The 22,020-nt window shown below is 38.8% G+C and overlaps 1 protein-coding gene across 4 annotated transcripts in view; it reads right to left on the bottom strand.

Annotated features, from left to right (window-relative positions):
* The window catches only part of LOC149240758 (Calcineurin-like metallo-phosphoesterase superfamily protein), a 210,953-nt gene that overhangs the window by 120,907 nt on the left and 68,026 nt on the right, over nt 1-22,020 (bottom strand). For 2 of the 4 annotated variants that reach the window (XM_089373805.1, XM_089373804.1), the window contains exon 2: nt 5,729-5,779. The exons of the other annotated variants lie outside the window; for them this stretch is intronic. In XM_089373805.1, coding sequence (XP_089229931.1) covers nt 5,729-5,779 — 51 coding nt within the window. The remainder of the gene's footprint in view (nt 1-5,728; nt 5,780-22,020) is intronic. 4 annotated transcript variants of the gene reach the window in all.

A 22,020-nucleotide genomic window follows, 5' to 3' on the forward strand; every position in this document is an offset into this window, starting at 1 on the left:
ATCCGCCAGTCGTGCTACTCCTCTTCGGGGCTCTCGTAGCATGGTCTAATCCAAGAGGCTGGGTACCTCGAGGATCTTGCCCCTCATCGCCCGTAGTCTGTCTGACTACAATTCGATGCTCCTCACTTCCGCTCAAGTGACGTGTGTGCACTCATGACACAATCATCGTCTGTCTCCACTTCCTTCTCTGCCCTTGCTGGCGTTGCCTTGGTCTCGGAGACCTCTCCCTTGTTCTTCTTCCTTAGATACTGGGTCGCATAATGACCCACCTCCCCACAGTGGAAGCATTTGATCTTGGAAAGGTCCTTCTTCTTCCGTTTCTCTTGCTTTCCCTCAGATGCTAGGGCAACATCTTCCTCCTCCTTGAATTTGATCCCCTTGTCGTTGCCTCCCGTATTGCTTAGCCTTCTGATCTCTTCTTGGCAAAGAGCCACCCACATTTCCTCCCAATGTGGAAGGGTCGCTCTGCCTAGTATACTCTGGACAAATACCTCCCAGTCTTCTGAGACTGCGTTCAGGGTTGTTCTCACCATCAATTCCTGATCCGGCGTGGCCCCTATGGAAGTCAGCTGATCCCGGATCTCATTCAGTTGACCGAGGAAGGTGTCGATCGGTTCTCCCTTCTTCATCTGGTATGACCGCAACTGATTTTCTAGTAACATCCTTCTCTGCACAGAAGTATGCTGGTACAATTTCTTTAGGGCCTCCCACATCTCATTTGTCGTTTCCTTCTCGACAATGTGTGGTACTACATGGTCCTTGACCCCGTCAAGGATGATGCTCTTGGCCCTCGCCATTGCCTCCTCGTACTTGTCATTATCAGCTAGGTCAACTGGGATTGCTATTGTCCTCAAGGCGAAGTGCTTGACACGATTTTTGTCAAGTACGGATAAGATTCTAGCCTTCCAGACTGTGAAGTTTGAGACTTCATCCAATCTGTCCTGGTCTCTTACTCCATGTAGTGCCATGCTACTCTTCTACTTCCCTCCTGGAAGTTCTCGATGTGACTCCCTCTGAGCCTTGATTTCCCTCTTGGAAACCCTTTTGCCGATGTCGAGATGCCCCCTACTCTAATCGTCTGTGCAACTGCACCACTGATACAGATTTCTCGGCTAGAAACCCTCGGTAGCAACTCCCTCCTCCTTGCTCTTGCCCTGTTAGGTATTGTTCTATTTAAAATAACCCACCAGCTCCACTCTGCAACTTACCCACAGCCTCCTAAACCCCAGCAACCTGAAGGTGAGAGCTCCTAGGCTCTGCGCAGTCCCGACACCGGCAAACTAGCTCCCTTAGCCAATTGCGTCAGCCCTCCTGGCCTCTACGTGGCTCTGTGTGAGCCTATCTTTGCCTCCTTCAGCCTCTGCGCAACCTCTTCTTGGCTCGAACTTGATTACACAGGGACTACGTCACCCCTTCCTTGCTACTTTGCTACTAGGAATAGCTTTTGCCACTCGGGACAATTGTTTTCTGTTGTTGCTACTCTACTCTACTAATGTTCTCAGTTCTCCTGTGATCTGCAACCACGCTCTAATACCATGTTGAATTTTCTAAGTCTAACAATTAGAAACCCTCCATGCACTTTACTGATTTATTCCTACCTACTTGTTATGTTAATTAACAAGTTATTTACCATGTAAACACTGAAAATAAATACAAGTGCATGCTCAACATATTACAGACCATCAACTGAAGGAAACAGAAACAAGCACACAAATGACACTGTTATTTTTGGACTAATGTCCCAGGAAAAACGCAATGCGGGAAAACCGGTGCAGCTATCTGAGGGTTTTATTATTAAGCAGCTATTTTCTGAGTACACTGGGTGCCAAACTGGCTAACCCAACAGAGATAAAAAAAAATTGGCAACAATACCTCTCTTCGAAAACAAGTATTCGGAAAGCTTGCTCCACGAAATCCCTCTCCATCACAATCCTGAAGCTCAGCATCAGCCCTACTGGCCTCTGCGTCAGCCTGAAACCCTCTACGTCAGCCTACTGAGGCTCTGTGCAGCTTCCCTGGCTCTCTACGTCACTCTTGCAGCCTTTGCATGGATGATGCAAGCCATTCTGGCTCTGCGCAGTCTCTGTTGCCTCTACGTGGCTCCCTCTGGCCCTGTGTCTGCCTCTTTTTGCTTCTGCACTGGTCTCTCGGCACTGTCCCTACCTCTCTACCTCACACTCACTGCCCCTCACTGCAACTGATCACTGATTCTATCTCTCTTAGCAAACCCCGCTCTAGAGAATAGAATGATTGATCACTCTAGTGTATTCTCCAAGTGACCCTCAAGCCTCCTCTTATACTTTTTTTGTTGACAAATCAACAACCGAGATTAAGTCCCTAATCGACGGCTAAGATTAGATCTGGCTTGATCCATGTCTTTTGGACCATTCTAATACAGTTTTATATTAATTCACATTAATATTTTAATTTCCCTAAGTTTAGACTTAGGGACTCTATTAAAAATATTAATTATTTTAATATCTCCCAAACTGTTTAGAATCTTCCCAAACCCTTTATGGGTATTGGACATCTCATGTGCCCTAACCTCTCCACCAAATTTCGTGGCTAGAGCACATCTGATGCTACCCCAAATCAACATGTTTTAGTGCAAGAGTATTCTTCCATCATGAAGAACAATTTTTGGGAGGTTGTGCCATGGCCAGAGGACAAATTTGTGGTCATCTCTATATGTGTCTACAAGATTAAGCATGCTATAGATGACAAGATGGAAAATTTTAAGACCTGATTTGTGGCTAAGGAGTTTTCATTAAAGGGAGGCATTGACTATGATGAGACCTTCGCCCTAGTAGCTAGATACCCATCCATTAGGGCAATAATTTCTAATGCAACACAGATGGGTTGGAGGATTCACCAGGTGGACGTGAAGACAGCCTTCCTCAATGGCTTGGTTGAGGAAGCGATTTACATTGAGCAGTCAAAGGGTTTTGAGGTGCATGGGAGGGATTCACATGTGTGCAAATTGAAGAGAGTGTTGTATGGACTCAAGCAAGCTCCCACGACAAGGTATGCTAGGATTGACAACTACTTGCAAGGCATGGGCTTCACCAAGAGTGAGGTAAACCCAAACTTGTATTACATTTATGTTAGGGGTGAGCCTCTCATTTTGATGTTGTATGTGGATGACTTATTTCTCACAGGTTGCAAGAGGCTCATCGTAGAATACCTAGTAGTAAGAGTCAACATGAAGGATTTAGGGTTGATGCATTATTTTCTGGGCTTGGAGATGTGGCAGAAGGATAGAGAGCTCTTCCTCGCGCAGGAGAAGTATATAGTTGAGGTCTTGAAGCAATTCATGATGATGAACTTTAGACCCATGTCTACATCACTAGTGACCAACTAGAAGAAGATTGATGCTTCCAGATCAGAGGCAATGGACCCTACATTATATAGACAACTAATAACTCTCTCTCATGTACTTGGTCAATACTAAACCAAACATTCGTTTTGTAGTCAATACACTTAGTCAATTTATGGTGGAACCCATGCAAGTTCACTGGGTGTCTGCAAAACATGTGTTGAGATACCTTCAAGGAACAATTGATTATGGACTAAGATATACTCAAATGGATGGAGTGAAGCTAGAGGGGTACACCAACACTGATTGGGCAGGCAATACCACTAACAGAAAGAGAACTTATGGGTGTTGTTTCAGCTTGGGATCAAGAGCAATTTCTTTGTTCAACGGAAAGCAGAAGTCAAATGCACTAAATTTTGTTGAGGCCAAGTACATGGCTGCCAGCATGGCAGCTTGTGAGGGAATCTGGTTTTGAAAACTTCTTATGGGACTATCTGATTAGGAGATGGAACCAACTTTGATTCACTATGACAATCAAAGTTGTATCAAGCTATCGGAGAATCCCATGTTTCATGACAAGTCGAAACACGTTTAGATCAGGTACCACTACATTTAAGACTGTGTAGAAGCAGGCAATAAAGCTACATTATGTACCAATGAATGAGTAGGTAGCAAACATTCTGTCCAAGGCTTTGATGAAGTGTAGTTTTTAACCCTATACAGAAATTACCTACAAACGAATTCTTAAAAACAGAAAATATACAATGGCAAGAACATAAAAATACACACAAAGATTTTCTCCTAGAACCCAAAACCAGGAAAACCAGATTGATTTTTCATTATATTCCTTTCAATGTTACAATACATTATATACATGTCGAAGCATTCATAAACCCCAATCCATTAACCCTAGATTAGAACATAACTGTAGTTTCCTTGGCCGGATCGACCAAATAGCATGGGCAAAACCACCATGCGCAAAACCATGGGTGGGTCCACCCACCATCCTTGGGTTTGACCCCCATCCTTGGGTCCACCCAACCATTATTGGGTCCACATTAAAAAAAAAAAAAGACGGGGCGCTATAAGGAAGCGTTGAAAATATAGCTTGGAAGGTGATTCTGCATTGGTCAAGTGCCATGACATGCAATGGATCACCAAAATTCTCTCACAGCAGAATTAATTAAATATTTCCTATGATTGGACCTTAAGCATAGAATCAATAATTTAATTTTTTATTTTATTGGCCAATTTTTTTATAAAGTTAAGAGGTCAACGATGGACTATATTGTGACCATTGATACCAAGTATGGAGGTGCAATCTCAGCCCTCCATCACTTTCCAGATTACGTCAGAAAAATTATAAAATATTGAAATGGGTTGTTGGAGAGTTTCGTTCGATTTGGCACAAGAGTTGGGCATTCAGCAGAGGCAGGAACGCAGATTTACAACAAATTGTGATTAGCACAGAGGAAAATTTTAACAGCAACGAGTAGGCTTGAGGAGGCCAAATTATCCATGCCGTATAGGTTGATTTAGAGAAGCAAAAAAAGACCAATTTGATGGGGCCGAGTTCGGGAAATAAATTGGGTTGAAGGGGGCCAAGTTACTAGGCTGATTTGACTGGGTTGTACAGGCCAATTTCTAGTGAGTCGTACATAATGATTTGGTTGGGCCGTACAGACCAAATTCCACTGGGTCATACAACTAATTAGCTGGGTCAAAGGGCTGAAAATTTCTGAGTAAATTGTTGTTGTAAATTCCTAAGAAAATATTTGTTGTAATCAATTTTTTGAAGTTGAATAAGGAGCCCAAGTTTGTTGGTTTTCCCCATATTGGGGTTTCCAAGGTAAAAACTATGTCAAATATTTTTTATTTGCCTAGTTTACTGTTTATTTTTGCTATGCATATTGAGTTAGAAACCCACATTATTTCTTGTTATAAAATTTCAGATCTGAGGAAATTAATTTTATTTCTGTTCTAAGAACTTTTATTGAATATTAGATACGATCTGAGTTCAAGAAAACTAACAAGAAGTTGTGAGGTGATCGGGCTTGTGTTAACACAGAGACCTAGGTTCAAAACCTCCCAAGTGTGTGGATGAGGCTAAGTGCAAATCTTGGGTGACTTTGATGGCAAAGAAATGCCCCTCATAGTATGGCAGCTTAGCCAAAGAGATTCTATAAGATGTATTTCTGAAAACAAAGAAACTAGGCCAAAAAAAGATCAAAATTATATTTTCCAAATCAATTGTTTATTTTATCATCATTACCTAAGCAGACTTGTTACTTATTAATAATTATCAACAATTACCCAAAATCCATCTTTAATTAAGTGGCACATTCTACTACACTATTAACATGAAGAATAACAATTAAAATCTTTATTTTCAACTACTATAAAACATAGTACCTTTAAGGAATTAAGGGCCTTTGCATCTTGTAAAGGATCCCAATCATCATGCTGTCTCATGCACAACAAACATAAAGTTATGGCTTCTTAAGATATGTAAAATTTAAATGCATGATTGATCCATTTTGACATAATTTGTTGATTTTAAAAAACAAAGGACCTGAAAATTTCTCTTCTTCATACAAAAAGTCCTAATTACATAGTACCATGTTTAAAGAAGAAAATACGATGAACCACATATTCAACAAAACAAATCAAGCATAAGTTTTTTGTTTTATATATGTTTTAGAAGGGAAAGAAAAATGAGAGATTTTTAGAGTGTTTCTCTAGCACTAAAACAACACATAAGCTAGAAAGAATATATTTCCATGCATAGTTTTACCTATGTTGCACATATGGAATATAGACATCCCATGTCTTTCAACATTTATAATTAAAGGTGCACAACAATTGAAGTATGATGAGATTTATTACATTTGTCTAATCATCAATCTAAGAATGGAAGATAGTGAATCTCATCAACTTGGTGTCCATCAATCCCTATAACACCAACCAAAAATAACTAAGAAAATATTGTCGCAATCACAAAGGATTTGATGATGGTAAGCCAAAATGCTCCCCAACTCTTTCAAATAACAATTGTTATTACCATAACCATTTTATTGAAGTGATTCACAACTACTATAAGATAGTCATTGGCCCAACTAGTTGTCGATAGATCTCCAAGGAAATCCATTGAAACACACTTTGATGGTATGCTCAACGTTGGAATTGGAATGTATTTTCCATAATTTGTTTTGTTGCTTAGATATGTTACATAGTGAACTACTTTTCACAAAGCTTGCTATTATCAGTATTGTTGCCACCTCGCTTACACACCTAAGTTAATGTGGGAAAAATCTTCAACCCCACTTAGGTGTGGCTCTGGTGGCAAAGCTCAAAGAAGGGGTTGTCACCTAATCCCAACTCTCTTCGTCTAGGCTCTCTCCTAGCTAAAGCCAAGGGGGGTGGACCCTAAGGATGGATTCTAAAGGAAGGCTTGTTAAAGTAACAAGTTCTAGGAGATAATTAATACATTAGAACATTCACCATTCAACAACTTGAAAGATAACTTGAAAGCAAATAAATGATAAGCAAGTTTAAATAACTATGAGCATATAAGTATTAACAATGTAGATAAAACAAATGAATTCAACAAGATAAATCCTGCAAGAAAATTATATGTGAGTAGACCAGTGCCAATATACTTGCAAGAAATAATATGCTCAAAGTGAAATCATAATACTTGCATGTAAAACATATCTTTCAAGATACAGTAAATTGCAAAATGGAAAATTGCCAAACAAACGTTAGTACAAGAGATATTGAAAATGTGAGCAATAAGATACAACTTGCAAAGGAAAGCTTGTACTTTGAAATAAATGCTCAAATAAAATATAGTAATATCAAGTAGCCATGAGCAACAATTGAGACAACAGGTACAATAGGATTGCAAGTAAGATAGGATGCCCACAAATCAAATTGATGTAAAATGAGATGATGCAAAGTCTAGACTATGTGAGATGCAAGTTATCTTGGTTAATTTTAACTAGATGCCTAGTCTATGGTGAGAAATTTTCCTTTCAAATTCTTACAACTAAGTAAAGATTGGGGTGAATTGCAAGAAAGATGGATTGAGGAGGCACAAGTCTGCCGTTAATGATACCCTTCCCAATCCTTACAATCCATGTGCCTTCGTTCCTACAAGGGGACTAAACCGCGAAAAGAATTTGCGAGGCCAGGTGTTTTAACCTTCTCCATACACAAATGAAAGAAAGATCAGAGAAATTTGTCCTAAAAATGTCTATTCAACCAAGCCTATGCTTGGAGGTAGATTTTTAGAAATGCGAGCCTAATTTAGTATGCTAGTGAAATGCCTAAGTGTTAATGAAATGCTTCCAAGAGATGTATTGATAACAATGTGCTTCCAATAGACTTTGTAATGATGCTCAATAAAACATGTGTTGACACATAATCTTCATGTTTGGGTGAATTTATGTAAATAATTAAATTAGGAATGTGAACAGTCATCGGGAGATGAACTGAACAGTCACTCCCTATTGTATATAACAAAGACCTACCTAATGGAATAATACGAATCAGTTTTTCTGCCTAATGGAGTTACTGCCTGGCCTGACATGGTATCAGAGCCAGCTCTTTTTTTAGCTCTCATGCTCCTTGTAACTCCTCTATCTGTCTGTCATATTCCTTACCTACGCTCTCTGTCTGCCTGAAGGTCTGTCCATGAACGTTTGTTGTTCTGCATATTCCATTAAACCGTCGCCTGACATGGTACCTGCGCCTAGCATTAAATCGTAGCCTGCGTTCTGCTAAATGTTGGTAGCCTGTTCATCTGGATGCGCTGACACCTGCGTCTGACATTACCTGCGTTTTGAATAAGTGCGTAGTGGTTTTGTAAAGCGTCTCCCATTTTCTCCGTTTTTTTCAATGAAAACACACTGGTTCGTGCCCCACTGTGGTATCGCCTGAGAGATATTAACACTGCGCTGCTCCGTTGTAGTTTTGCTCTGTAAAATACCTTGCCAAAGCAACAAGTGTGCTTGAAAGAGAACCTCCTGCAGCAGCTTTGAAGCGGAGGACATGTGTATTCATAATTCTGTCACGATGAAAGAAGAATTTCTTTGTCCATTAAGCCAACTCTAACCGTCCACCTTCCTCTTTTTTGGCAGCCCACAGCCTGTACTGCATTGGCCAGTTTTCATGCAACAGCACCAGGCCCGGTCAGTGTGATCTTCTTTATGGGGATGATGAATGCTTGCGCTCCACTCAAAGGTCGGATTTCTGTTGTTTAATTATTTTATTCCAGCGCAAAACGCTGATAAATAGAGAGGTCGATCTGCTAGAAAATCAGCTGGTTTGCCTGTTGGAACCAAGGTAGGTCAGTTAGCTATCATGCAACCATCCATTGCTCGAAGAACTCTTTGAGACAGCGTGAATATTTGAGACTGTCCTGATATGCGTGGTTTTGATACCTCTGCGTGGAGATGTGCCGCTGATACGTGAAGCCTGACATGCGTGAAGACGGAAATGGTATGTTGCTGATGTGTGGAGAATCCAGAGACCGATGAGTGTTTGAAGTGGGAGAAGTCGCTTCCCTTGAATGGTACTTTTGAATGGTGTTGATATCTCTGCGTTAGATATATTTTGAAGGCAGCCATATATATTTTGTTGAACGCAGCCATATGTATTTTGTTGAAGGCAGCCATATGTATTTTTTAAACATTGTATTATTTGGTACATTGCCTAAGTTCTCTAGAGCTTTGTATTGTGAGTGATATCATCTCCACCATATAGGAATTGGTAATACCTTTGTCCTATATATAAGAGGGCAATCTTTTTACAATTTTTTACACCAGAGCTGCACTGTTTCCTCCACGAGAAGTACAATTTTATACATTAATAGCAGAAGTATTTTTCTATCAGCAAAAGTATTTTTTTTACAGAATGCATTCAATCATATCCATGGTGGGAATAGTTCTCACTGGCAAGGAGAACTATCCTGAATGGTCCCGGATGATAAAACACACCCTCATTTTCAATGAGTTGTGGAAAGGAGTGTGTGTCGGAGAAGGAGACAATGACCCAGTACAGCCTACCTCAGACAAAGAGCTCGTCATTTGGGAAAACAGGAACAGCAAAGCTTATGCATTAATCGCAGCATCTGTAAATGAAGAGGCGGGTCGCCATATTTCGTCATATTCAACTACCTTTGAAGCCCAACAAAAGCTGAAAGAACTCTATGACTCACATTCTGCACTTGAAGTTGTCCAACTCATGATTAAACTCTTCACTCTTGAACTACAAAATAATGATCCTCTTGCTCTTGCATCTGAAGTAAAGTCTATAATGCATGATATCAAATCTACTAAGGTTGATTTGGATATTCCTCTTATTGCTTTTCTCAAGGCACTTTACCCTACTTACTCCAATTATCTTGAATCATTGCAAGCGAATGGAAATCTCAAAGATATAACCTTTGACTCTCTTGTGAAAAAGTTTGCTGAAAGAGAGAAAGCTTTTGGAAAAAAGACAGCCCCTGAATCTTCTGAAGAGACTGTGTGCCTTGTTCATAAAGAAAAGCATCTTGCTCAAGATTCTACAAGAGGAAGAGGTGGACGAAGAGGAAGAGGAAGATATTTCAGAGGCGGGGGGGGGCAGACATTCTCAAGGAGAAAAGGCAGATTTGCACTGCATTCGCTGCAAAAGAAATGGATCACATGATGCCTCTACATGCAAGCTACCATGGGACAAAATTGAGCAGAAAAGAAACCAATAGAAAGGTAAAACTGATGATGCAGACAAAGGTAAAGCACCTGAATCCGCTCACTATGTTGAGGCACAATGTAACATTGGAGTAAATGAAGATTTGTTTAATGATTCACTTGCTTCATGGAAAAATGACTGGTTGCTTGATTCAAGAGCAACCTGCCACATGACTCATAGAAAGATTTTTTTGAAGATTTCACTAACAATGTTGATGGAGCAGTATACTTTGCAGATCAATCAAAAATCAAGCCATCACGGCTTGGCACAATCAGGCTTAAACTGCCTGGTCTTCCAGACTTTCTTTTGGATCATGTTCTATATCTCCCACAGCTCAAGAGAAACTTGTTGTTCTTGGTCCACATCCGCCAGCAAGGTCACTCCATTCATATGTTTGATGGCAAGCTTGAGGTAAGAAAAGCATCTGACCACTCACTTGTCATGAGGGGAATAGAAGAAGAAAGGCTTCTCAAACTGCAAGGAACATTTGCTCATGCACAACATTTCTCATACAATTCTCATCATGAAGAAGGTACACTTCCATCAATTTTATTATGGCATGCTAGATTTGGACATTTGAACTATGACAGTCTCCGCTTATTGAAGAAAAATGATGTTGTTGGTTTGCCTACAATTCCTAGAAACCTTAAGCAATGTGATGCTTGCATTCTAGGAAAGCATAGCAAAAAGTCTTTTCATGATTCACATTCAAGAGCACATAGGAAACTTGAACTCATTCATTCAGATTTATGTGGTCCAATGCCTGTTCCTTCTGCAAATGGAAATAAATATATCATGACATTTATTGATGACTACACCAGAATGTGTTGGGTTTATTTATTGAAGAACAAATCTGATGCTTTTCAAACATTCAAGAATTTTCATAAATGGATTGAAAATGATGCACAATCTCATATTGGGTCTGTTGACCTCTACCGGTCAACTACCCATGCAGTACCCCCCATTTTTCTTTGCAAGAAAGGGGCAGCACCTGATCAGCGTGTCCGTGCCATCCAGCAGTCATCAGCAGCTTGATCAATCTAATTGTAAACCCAGTCTGCATGTATTAATTGTAAATAATCTTAGCAGATATGAGTCGTGTATGTGAATTGCCTAGGTGGACCTAACTTTCTAGTGGTAATCTACATCCCGGAAGGTTTTTCGTCTCACCGATCCATGGATCGGCAGAGTTTTCCTTCAAACCTGACCCCAAAGCCGGGATGGATTTTGTCATTGGAATTTTAGGAGAATCCTAGTGTGTTGATCTGCTAGATTATAGTTGTGTCGCAGAATTGGGTGATTTGTGAGGGTCTATGTTAAAGGGGTTTTCTCCCTTAAGATGTAAATTGTAAAAGTCATGATGTAATGTGTCCTGAGGGTCGAAAAATGTTTTAAATCCCCTCATGAGTCCTAAGTCCTAGGTCCTAGGTGATGTTTCCGAAGGCTTAATTCGATGATCCATTTTAAAATGAATTAAAAAATTAAAAAATGAATAAAAATAATAAAATATTAAAATAAATAAAAATTAAAAAATGAAATAAATAAAAATAATAATAATAATAAAAAAAATTAAAAAAATAAAGCAAAAACCCTAACTAATAAAATAATAATATTTTAAGTGAATAAATCGACGGATGAGATCAAGAGATGTCTTGATCCTCATCAACGGTCGAGATCATTTCTACATGGATCACTCGAACTAGCCGTTGGGATCATTTCCTTTAAATAGGGTGCTAGGGGTCATTTCAGATCAGGAGAAGATCTGTGAGTCTAAGACTGAGGAAGCTCTCTTGTAAATCTGTTCCTGGTTAATAAAAGAAGACTTTGGGGTCCATATCTTGCTGGTGTTACTCTCTTGAAATGCTGTGAGATTGTTTAATTTTCTGCATATGTTATTTTCAGCCATTAATAATAGCTTTTTGTAGAGTATTGTGAGCACAGGTATCTTGTTCACTTGCTAGGGTTTGAGTGTTGTTAGGGTTTCTGAAGTAATGGCAGGTATCTCCATTACTTTTTGAGATCTAGCAGCATTTTTGCCCTCTTTACTGATGGTTGTCTTGAGCTGTGCAGAAAGCATTTTCTGAAGGAAGATTGTGGGCGTTAGGGGAAGTTCTCGGCTGAACCAGCCAACTCCCGCAAGCATTTTTTGTTGAGCCCAGTTGGATTTGATCCTGGGTCTATCATTCGTTTTATTTTTCTAAGTTGCATGAGAGATTTTCTGAAGTTCTTCACAGTGAAAACCTAAAATTTATGTTTCTTTAAAATATTTCCGTGCTTATTGCCGAATCTGGCTGTTAAGGGGCCAAATCTGTAAATTAATTAGCTGTTTTAGGGTTTCAAATTTTTTGATATAGGGTTTTAAATATTGTTTTATGCATGTATGATGTTGCGGTTTCTCTTTTCTCCTGCAGATTACAGATGGTGAAAACACCAGTTTTCTTCTAGGCAAGATAACCACGGCATTTCACGCACTCTCAGCATCCCTGTCCCCCCACGGAATCAGCGTTAAGATTTTCTGCCCATTTAGCAACTCACGTGCCGCGTGAACTGAGGCCTCACATAATTCGGCTGAGTAGATTCTTCTAGAAGTATATCGAAATCATTCAGTGCGAGCAGCTAGGGGGACGTTATCAACTCCAAATACGATTTTATTTTTTTTTTTAAAACGATAGCTGCATACTCTCAAAAAGGTGGCACGAGACTCTATCCGGCTCAGGATTGTTCAGATCAGCAGGAAAATCACGCTCAGTTCAACTGCACATCAAAGAATCGATCCGAAAGCAGCTTTCCGCCGTCAAAGTGCAATTCGTGAATAACAAAAAGGAAATTCGAGTTTTATTCTGCCTGCATGAGTTCCCAACGGAACGTATATCCTGTGTGGAAATAAACAGAAGATCTCAGGTCGAAATCTATCCACAGAGAACCGGCTGCAAACCACCGTCGTCTGCTATTCAATCGTCCAGCGCATTCGGTCCAGGTAAAAATCCGCACAGGAATGCTATTCTCGCTCCAAAGTGCTCAGAAACCACGAAATTGCGAATTTGATGCCAAGGTATCCGAATCGTAAGGAGACTTGCGTTCGATCTGGTACATTTCCTCTGCTCTCACGGTTTCAGTCTCGTTTCAGGCCGACAGCAGGTAATTCGATTTCATTCCGCCGCCATCTGACTTAGCTCACGCGTTCATTTTTTGCGTTTTATTAGGGTTACGTAGCAGTGTTTTAGTTTTATTTTGTATTTTAGTTTTATGAATTTGCGTAGTCATGCTTTAGGTTTAATTAGATTAAGTTTTAGCATGGTTTTAATAATAAAGATTTTAGATACGTTTTGTTTAGTTTTAGAGTTTTAGGATTTTAAAATATATATAAAATGGAAAAATCAAAATCGTTGTTTAGACTATGTTTAGAATAGGTTTTAAGTTCGAAGTTTTATAAATTTTAGATATTCTTTTTTAAATATGAAAAATAAAAATAAAACAAAAGATTTATTTATAAATTTTTAGGCTTAGTTTTTATTTTCATATAGTTAAGTTTCATTTAAAAAAAAAAAAAAAATTATAAAAAAAATTTTAGGCTTAGTTTTAGATTAACTTTTAGATTTCATTCTTTTAGCTTTTGTTTTTTTTTTTTTTTTTTTTTTTTTTTTTTAAATTATATAAAAAATTTTGTGGAAAATTATTTTTGCCAGATTCAGTTGTTTTCATGTTATATCTTTCATGCTGAGATCTAAAATTTTCAAGTCGAGATACGAATACGATGTCTGGTTAATAATTCATGATTCTCGTGGTGACTTAAGGCATTTATCTCTTCAAAATTTTCAGTTGCCGGATATCGTTTTGGTCATGTGATTTAGCTGATGACAAATGATTGCTGTTCACGGTTTATGTTTTTTTATATCATTTAACAAGCAATCATTTTAATAACAACCTTTTAAGGCACTGGTCTTTTAAATTTCTAAATCTATCTAGTGCTTATCATATCGTGTATCGTGTCTCCCACCCAACTGTTTGGCAGTTGGTCTTCATTATCTCGCAGGGTCTACCCCCCTTAGCCGCGGGAGACAGGCTTAAACGGAGGGATCGGGGATCGGAGTGACAGCCCCCGATCTGAGCGTTGTCGTGTCAATCTGCGCGACAACAGGGTCTATTCGCACTAATAATGGAAAAGAATACACATCAAATGAATTTGATAACTATCTTCGCCAACATGGAATCAAACATCAAACAACTGTGCCTTATAATCCCCAACAGAATGGTGTAGCTGAAAGAATGAATAGAACAATCTTGAATATGGTACGATCCATACTTTTCTTTAAAAATGTAAAGATAATGTTTTGGGCTGATGTTGTTCTATGTGTTGCATATATAAAGAATAGATGTCCATCTAATGCTATAAGAAACAAAACTCCTTATGAATTGTGATATGGACATGTTCCTTCGGTAAAACATCTTAGGGTCTTTGGTTCCACCTGTTATGCTTTGATACCAAAGGTACATAGAAACAAACTTGGTGCTAGAAGTTGTAAGTGTATCTTCCTGGGGTACTCAAACACCTCCAAAGCATACCGCCTCTATGATGAAGTAAATAAAAAGTTTGTTGTATCTAGAGATGTAATTTTTCTTGAATCATCCAAAACTGACAATGTTGTTAAGCGGCAACTTGATCGCTTGGATAGATTCGCAAAAGCAAAATCATTTCAAGAATTTGATAATCAGATTCCACATCTTGAAGGGGGGATTCCTATACTAGATCAACATGTGGAATCTTCTTCTGAAGAACACTCTCCCCCGCATGAAACTCCAACAACGGATGATGCTTTAAGTGATGTAATTAATAGAATTGGGAGACTCAATCTTGATTCAGTGCCAACTCAATCAACAGAGCAGCCTAGACCATCTCAGAAAGGTCCCCCAAAGTGGCTGACAAAGACACTTGAAAGTGTTCATCCTGATGAAGTTGGAAAGACAGGAACCAGAAATTCAAACCAACAAAATGGAAGTGATGTAGATGACTCTAATTCACCTGTTGATATGGATGTTTCTTATGATTGTGAATTGAACTTGTCTACAGATTTTGAACCAACTTCCTTCAAAGAAGTTGCTTCTCATGATGAATGGAAAGAAGTGATGCAAAAGGAGTATGATGCCCTCATAAAGAACGGCACTTGGAAACTGGTTGATCCTCCATTTGGAACCAAACCAATTGGCTGCAAGTGGGTCTACAAGAACAAGTATAAAGCTGATGGCTCACTTGACAAGCACAAAGCTAGGCTTGTGGAAAAAGGTGTTGCACAGAAGGAAGGGGTCGATTATGAGGAGACTTTTGCCCCCACAGCAAAATGGGCCACCATCCGGACACTTTTGCACTAGCAGCTCAGAACGGTTGGAAAGTCCATCAAATGGATGTAAAAACTGCTTTCTTGAATGGAGATCTAAAAGAGAATGTTTTTATGACCCAGCCTGAAGGATTTGCTGTGAAAGGACATGAACATAAAGTATGCAAACTTGTGAAGTCCCTGTATGGCCTCAAACAAGCACCGCGAGCCTGGTATGAAAAACTAACTGAGCATCTTCTGAAACTCAATTTCAATCATTTTGATCTTGATGATGCAACTTTATTTGTCAAGAAAGTTGGAAAAACAGTTGTATATCTTGTAGTATATGTAGATGATCTTTTAATGACAGGGAACAATGAAAGCTACATTGCATCCATAAAGAAGGAATTGGGAAAAAGTTTTCAAATGACTGATTTAGGCTATGTTCATTACTATCTTGGCATTGAAGTAACCCAAAATCCAAAGTCCATATTTCTTTCTCAAAATAAATACATTGGAGATTTGTTGAACAGGTTTGGCACAACAGAGTGCAATCCTCTTACTACTCCAGTGGAACAAAACTTAAAGCTCACATCTATTGAAGGAAAGGAATTTGAGGATGCAACAAAGTATAGACAGCTTGTGGGAAGTCTCAACTACCTAACTACTACCAAACCAGACATTTCATTTGCTGTTGGAATCCTCTCCAGGTTTATGCAAAAGCCTTGTGAGGGACATTGGTCTGCTGCAAAAAAAGTTCTAAAGTACTTGAAGGGAACTCAAGACTTTGGAATCAAGTACACACAGGTGGATGACTTTAGCTTGATCGGATACTCTGATTCAAACTTCGATGGAGACAAAGAAACTGGGGTATCTACTTCAGGATATGCTATGAGTCTTGGATCAGGAGCTGTCTCCTGGAGATCACGCAAACAATCAGTTCCAGCGGATTCCACAACAGAAGCAGAATACGTGGCAGCAGCTGAAGCAACAAAAGAAATTGTGTGGCTCAGGAAAATTCTTGAAGATTTGTAGGTAAAACAAGTACAATCAACTCCACTCATGATTGACAACACCTCTGCAATAAAGTTGGCCAAGAACCCAAAGTTCCATGATCAAACAAAGAACATCAATACTAAATATCATCTGATTCGACATCATGTTGAGGCCAAAACAATCCATCTTCGTCATTGTTCCACAAATGAACAAATTGCAGACATCTTCACCAAAGCGCTTGGAAGGGAAAAGCTTGAACGATTCAGAATGATGCTTGGACTCACCAACATCCCTTCAGATTAAGGGGGGGAATGTTGACACCTAATCTTCATGTTTGGGTGAATTTATGTAAATAATTAAATTAGGAATGTGAACAGTCATCGGGAGATGAACTGAACAGTCACTCCCTATTGTATATAACAAAGACCTACCTAATGGAATAATACGAATCAGTTTTTCTGCCTAATGGAGTTACTGCCTGGCCTGACAACATGTACCAACAACTCAATGGAAATAATGAAATGAAGACTAACTCAATGTTTTAAAATACCAACTCACAAGCCTTGAAATGAAAATGATGTATTATGACAATTATCTAAGTGAAACTTGCATGAGATCATAAGCTAATGAGTTGCTTCAATATGTAAATGAAATGAGCTAATGAAACAAAGTGCACAATTAGATTGCTCAAGTTAGATAAATAAACAAAATTAGCACAAATTGTTTCCAAATGTAGATAAGCTCAAAATGAGATTCCAAAATTGCAACAAGTTGTACGTAGACCAAACAAAAATGAGCATGAAGCTATGAAAGTAAGCAAATGAAATTGCAACTAGATGGCATGAAATAAAAATGAAAAATTAGCATGTGTTAAGCCTGACGATGGAAAGAGAAAAGACAAGCAAATTAGAACAAGCTCCAAAGAAAACTAGCCAAGCACCAAACAAGAAAAGGCCCTCTCAAAGAGAGAAGGAGATGAATGCCAAGGGAATGATTCCCCAAGCCCCAAGAGAAAGATTTGCTTTAATTATTGAGATGTTACAATGATAACAGCCTCTTTTATAGTGAGGAAGGACTCAAAATATTTTAAGGAACTTTGCAAGAATTTATATGGAAATGAGGTACAAGAGGGTCCTCAAAAAACAAGTCTGAAATTTGTTGAAAGATTTGTCTCCAATAATCAGCCACTTAAGGTGAAGAAATTAACAAGGAGAGAGGGTGAATCTCTTTCAAATGCTCACAGCCTAGCAGAGGTGAGGGACAGCCTTCAACAACTCTCAGTCTAGCAGAGAAAAGGGGCCTCCAAAGGCTCATGGCCTTGACAAATTTCTGCTCCAAAGGGTGCTTATGGCTTGCAAAAAGGTTTGGAGGTAAGTTCCAAACTCGGGAACCTAGATCCCTGCCAAATTTAGAAATAAAATGACTCATGAAAAGGCTGACAAATTTCTGCAAAACGGGCCCAAAGATTAGTGGATAATGGTGAGAGAAAAGTGCAAAAAATATTCACAAATAATCTACAAGAACTAGATCAAGGATTTTAGAGTATAACTCCGATCCTTGACTAGTCAACAATATGCTCTATGCTAGTCGATATATATCAATAGAAGCTCAAAATAAAATTTGGGAAAATAGTTTTGGAGTAGATTGTTGTCACAAGTCAAGTCTTGGGAGATCCCTGCACATTAATCCAAATGATAAGACTTGGAGAAGAACAAATATGTGGGTGCTTCCACTTTATCCTCAAGAGTGGGATAATCCAACCTAGGATGTCCCCTCATGCTTGAGATTTGATTTACAAAAAAATTTACACAAGCTCAAAACGATTTGTTAATTCCATTTGGGATTAGATAATATAATGAAAAGGAAATCTTAGCAATTCAACCAAAAATTAACTAAAATGTCCAATTCTAGAATAACTCTCTAATCCAAATACTAGTGCAAGGTAGCTAGACACTAGTAATCAATGAAGCTAATGGAAATGAAAATAGAAATTATAGCAAGTATAACATAAGCACATAATCATAAATCATACCATGAAGATGGAAGCAAGAGACCACATATGAACCCCAAAGTCTTGTTATTTCATAAAAAATGCAAGTGTACAAAGCACGATAATCTCCCCAAGCACAAGAGCTCGTTTTTTCATGGGAGAATAGGAGCCAATGGCTCATTTAAATAGAAACATGGGAGCAAATCCCAATGAGAGAGTCTCCATCCAAGTGGCACAATAGATGATACCAATGCATCAACCAAGATCTCATCCATGCAAATCGAACCTCCAAGATGATCTGCACTATCCTTGATTGAGGAACTCATTGGAGAAGAGAGGAACATGCGCCTAGTGGAAGGGGAGTGGTAGGAGACCACTCTCCACTCATCTCCAAGTGAAACCAATCACGTCCCCACCAAACTCCTAACTCAATCTTGTAAGTCGATATTCCTTCCTCAAAAAGTGAAAGTTGTTGGAGGAATTCGTGGTCTTTCTCTAAAGGATTCGATTTCCCAATGAGCACATGTTTATTCCTTCATTCTTGGTCTTAGGTGGAAGCCACATCACTTTTAAACTTAACTTAATCTCTTCATGAATTCCATCTCATTTTTTAGCATATTTGACTTGGAGAGAATCTTTATTTTCTCTCATTTATTTAATTTCTAGCTAATTTATTGCCACATTTTCCCCTAGACTTAGGAAAAGTGGGTTTTGAGGGTTTATAATTGTTTTTTACCCCTCAAAGTGTTTCTTAATAGAAAGTTGAGGTGTAGAGGTCCAATTTTGACTACTCATACCCCCTACAACTTCTCTAGACATCACTTATTACAATTTACATAGACAATTTATTAAAAATCATGCCCTGTGGGAAATTTTAATAATTTAAAAAATGATACCTAAACCTAATCAAATTCCGTGAAATTTTACGAGTGATTGAACATTGTAATATACAATGACTTTAGACACTAGGAATCATTTAAGGCCTTTCTATCAAGTCACACTCCATCTTTGGGGTCATAACTGGGAGAAAAAATTGAATTATTAAGCACTAAAAAGCACAAATAATTAACCAAGCAAAAAAAACTCCCTAGAGTGAATTCACTTGATAACAAAGTCCTAAGCTACCTAGGTCTATTACATGACTCTATTTCATCATGCTAGCATCACTTTACCATCTTATCTCTACACCTACTCCTTGATGGGCTTTCTTGGGAAATACTTCTCTCTTTGGGTATTGTCACATGTAATACGCAATAATGATGGCCCTCACATAACTAAACTAGGAAAATTACATGAATTTTATGAGTTGTTGTGAAGTTTAAGATGATGTTTAATGTGATCTACCTAGTGGCATTGCATTTGACATTACTCACTTTTTATGTTGCATGGGACTTGTGTACAAGCCTCTTAATTGATGACTACATTGGATTACTTGACCACACTCTTTGGACGATATACTTTGCATGCCTATGACATGTTCCTTTGGAAGACATTGAGGGGTTACTTGCACACTTGGAGTAGGTCATCCCACCTTTATTTCGAGGTCATTCCATTTCTTTAGGATGATGTTGGGCTTCTTGCAGCCATAGAAACCTTGTAAAGAAAACATGGTACCTTTTGTATGAAATGTTGCACATTTTGGGGATGATTTGGCACCTTTTGGATGAAACGTTGCACCCTTTGGAGGCAACATTTCGCTTTGGATCCCTTACACATGATTTTTAAGTGAGGCGTCCACCTTTTGGAAACCACACATGCCACATGTGTGAATTTATCATGCATTTATGGAGGAAAACTTGTTGATTTTTCAAGTGCAATAGATACTAGCACAATATTTCTAAAAACTGATAATTAATTCTAATGATGTTGAACTTCTTTTAATTTTCCCAGTATATCATTAAGCAATAATACTTCAAAAATTCAACCATTCAAAAGAAATAGAACAGTAGAACCACAATGCACAGAGAGAGCACAAGATTTACCCTAGGAAAAACCCAACAACTTTTTCAATAGGAAATTCTTTTGTTCAACAAGAGACACACCTAGACCTCTAGTCAACAACTAGGTCAAACTAACATTCAACAAATCTATGGTCAAACCCTCCAAGTCATGCCTTCCACACTGATCCAACAACCTGCTCTCCTCATCTTCTGTAGGCCAAATTTCGGCCTCCTTATTCTACCCAAAAAACTAGAAAATTTCGGCCCCTGCAATAGAAATTTCCCAAAAAAAGTGCGAACTGGAGAGAGAGAGAGAGAAATCTTCCACACATGTGAGATATAAGAGAGAGAAAGATACGAATTTTGTCCTTTTTGTCCTACTTTTCCTTCACTTGGATGCCCAGAAATTGTCTTGCTTGAGTGTGAATTGGTGCCTTGAGGAGGAGGTTGAACTTACTATATATAGTGATCTTCCTAGGTCGAACGAGTGTGACTCTACCTGGGCTGACTTGACTAATTTTGGAGCCAAAATTTCAAATTTTCTTATTTTAAAAGTCGAAATGGACATGACTCAAAAAATATTTTTTCTTTTGACCCTATCATGAAGAACATGCTTTACAATAATCAATATAAATATATCAAGGGCCAAAATATACATTATGAAGACCAACCATAGTTACAAAATTCAACACTCCCTCTTAACTAGGGAGGTATTCATAATGATTGTCATAGGTGTTCTCAAGTTGACAAATTTCTCTATGAAAAGGTTATAACAAGATCATTGTTAGCTCTGACACTATCAGCAAAACATCAGCACCTCTGACATTATCATCATCTCGTCAGCATCTCTAACATCATCAACACCATCATCATCATCAACAACATCAACTAGTTGGAATCTCTAACATTGTCAGCATCAACTAGTAGCCACAACTTATCAGTACCACTTACCCATACTAGTTGATACTCCTGACACGTGGCATAACATTTAGTATCAACTAGTCGTTATAACTCTAGTTGGTACTGTTACCCACCATTTTGTGGGTGATATCCATAGGAGAATTTTTTTTTTCTCCAAGATGGTCCTCAGCCGACAACCAACAACCCCTTGCAACCACCAGCTAGCTCATTGTGCCATTTCTCTGCCACCTGAGCCAGCCATGTGGTCCCTCGCCCATCTGCCATGATCATATGTTTGAAGGTGGGCCTCCCGAACCTAAAGGTATGCCTTGTCATTTGGTAATTGAGTATTGTAGTTTGCTTATCATGGACACTTCTAGGCATGGATTAATGGAGGGATTCGGCAAAAAGAATGGGCTAAGTCTATGCTCTTGTCCCCTAGACCCCTTTTGGATATTAACCTTGGATTCTAGTCCCGTGGGATCTCTTTTACTAACCATTTGGCTTTAGGGATGGTATTTCACGGGAAACCCTGATTTTGGTTGCATGGTCCCGCTCCCTTATCCGCATATATTACCCCCTTTCCACTCATTATTACCCCATTCATCATTTCTCCCACCTGGGTCCACATAGGGTTAGCTCACCCCTTCCCCTTGCCCACACCTTGGGTCAGGCCTGGAATGATGCCCCGGAGGTTGATGCAGCTAAAAAGAAAGATAAAAGCATATTTGGCCACATTCAACAAGAAAATGTACCACAAAATGCAAAAGATGGTCGAGACAAACACATTTAGCACGTGGGCAAAAGCCAATACATGAGCTCTACCCCATC

The sequence above is a fragment of the Pinus tabuliformis genome, chromosome 8 (genome assembly GCF_031772625.1).
Source record: "Pinus tabuliformis cultivar Carrire ecotype Pingquan chromosome 8, CPIR1, whole genome shotgun sequence".
Lineage (NCBI taxonomy): Eukaryota > Viridiplantae > Streptophyta > Pinopsida > Pinales > Pinaceae > Pinus > Pinus tabuliformis.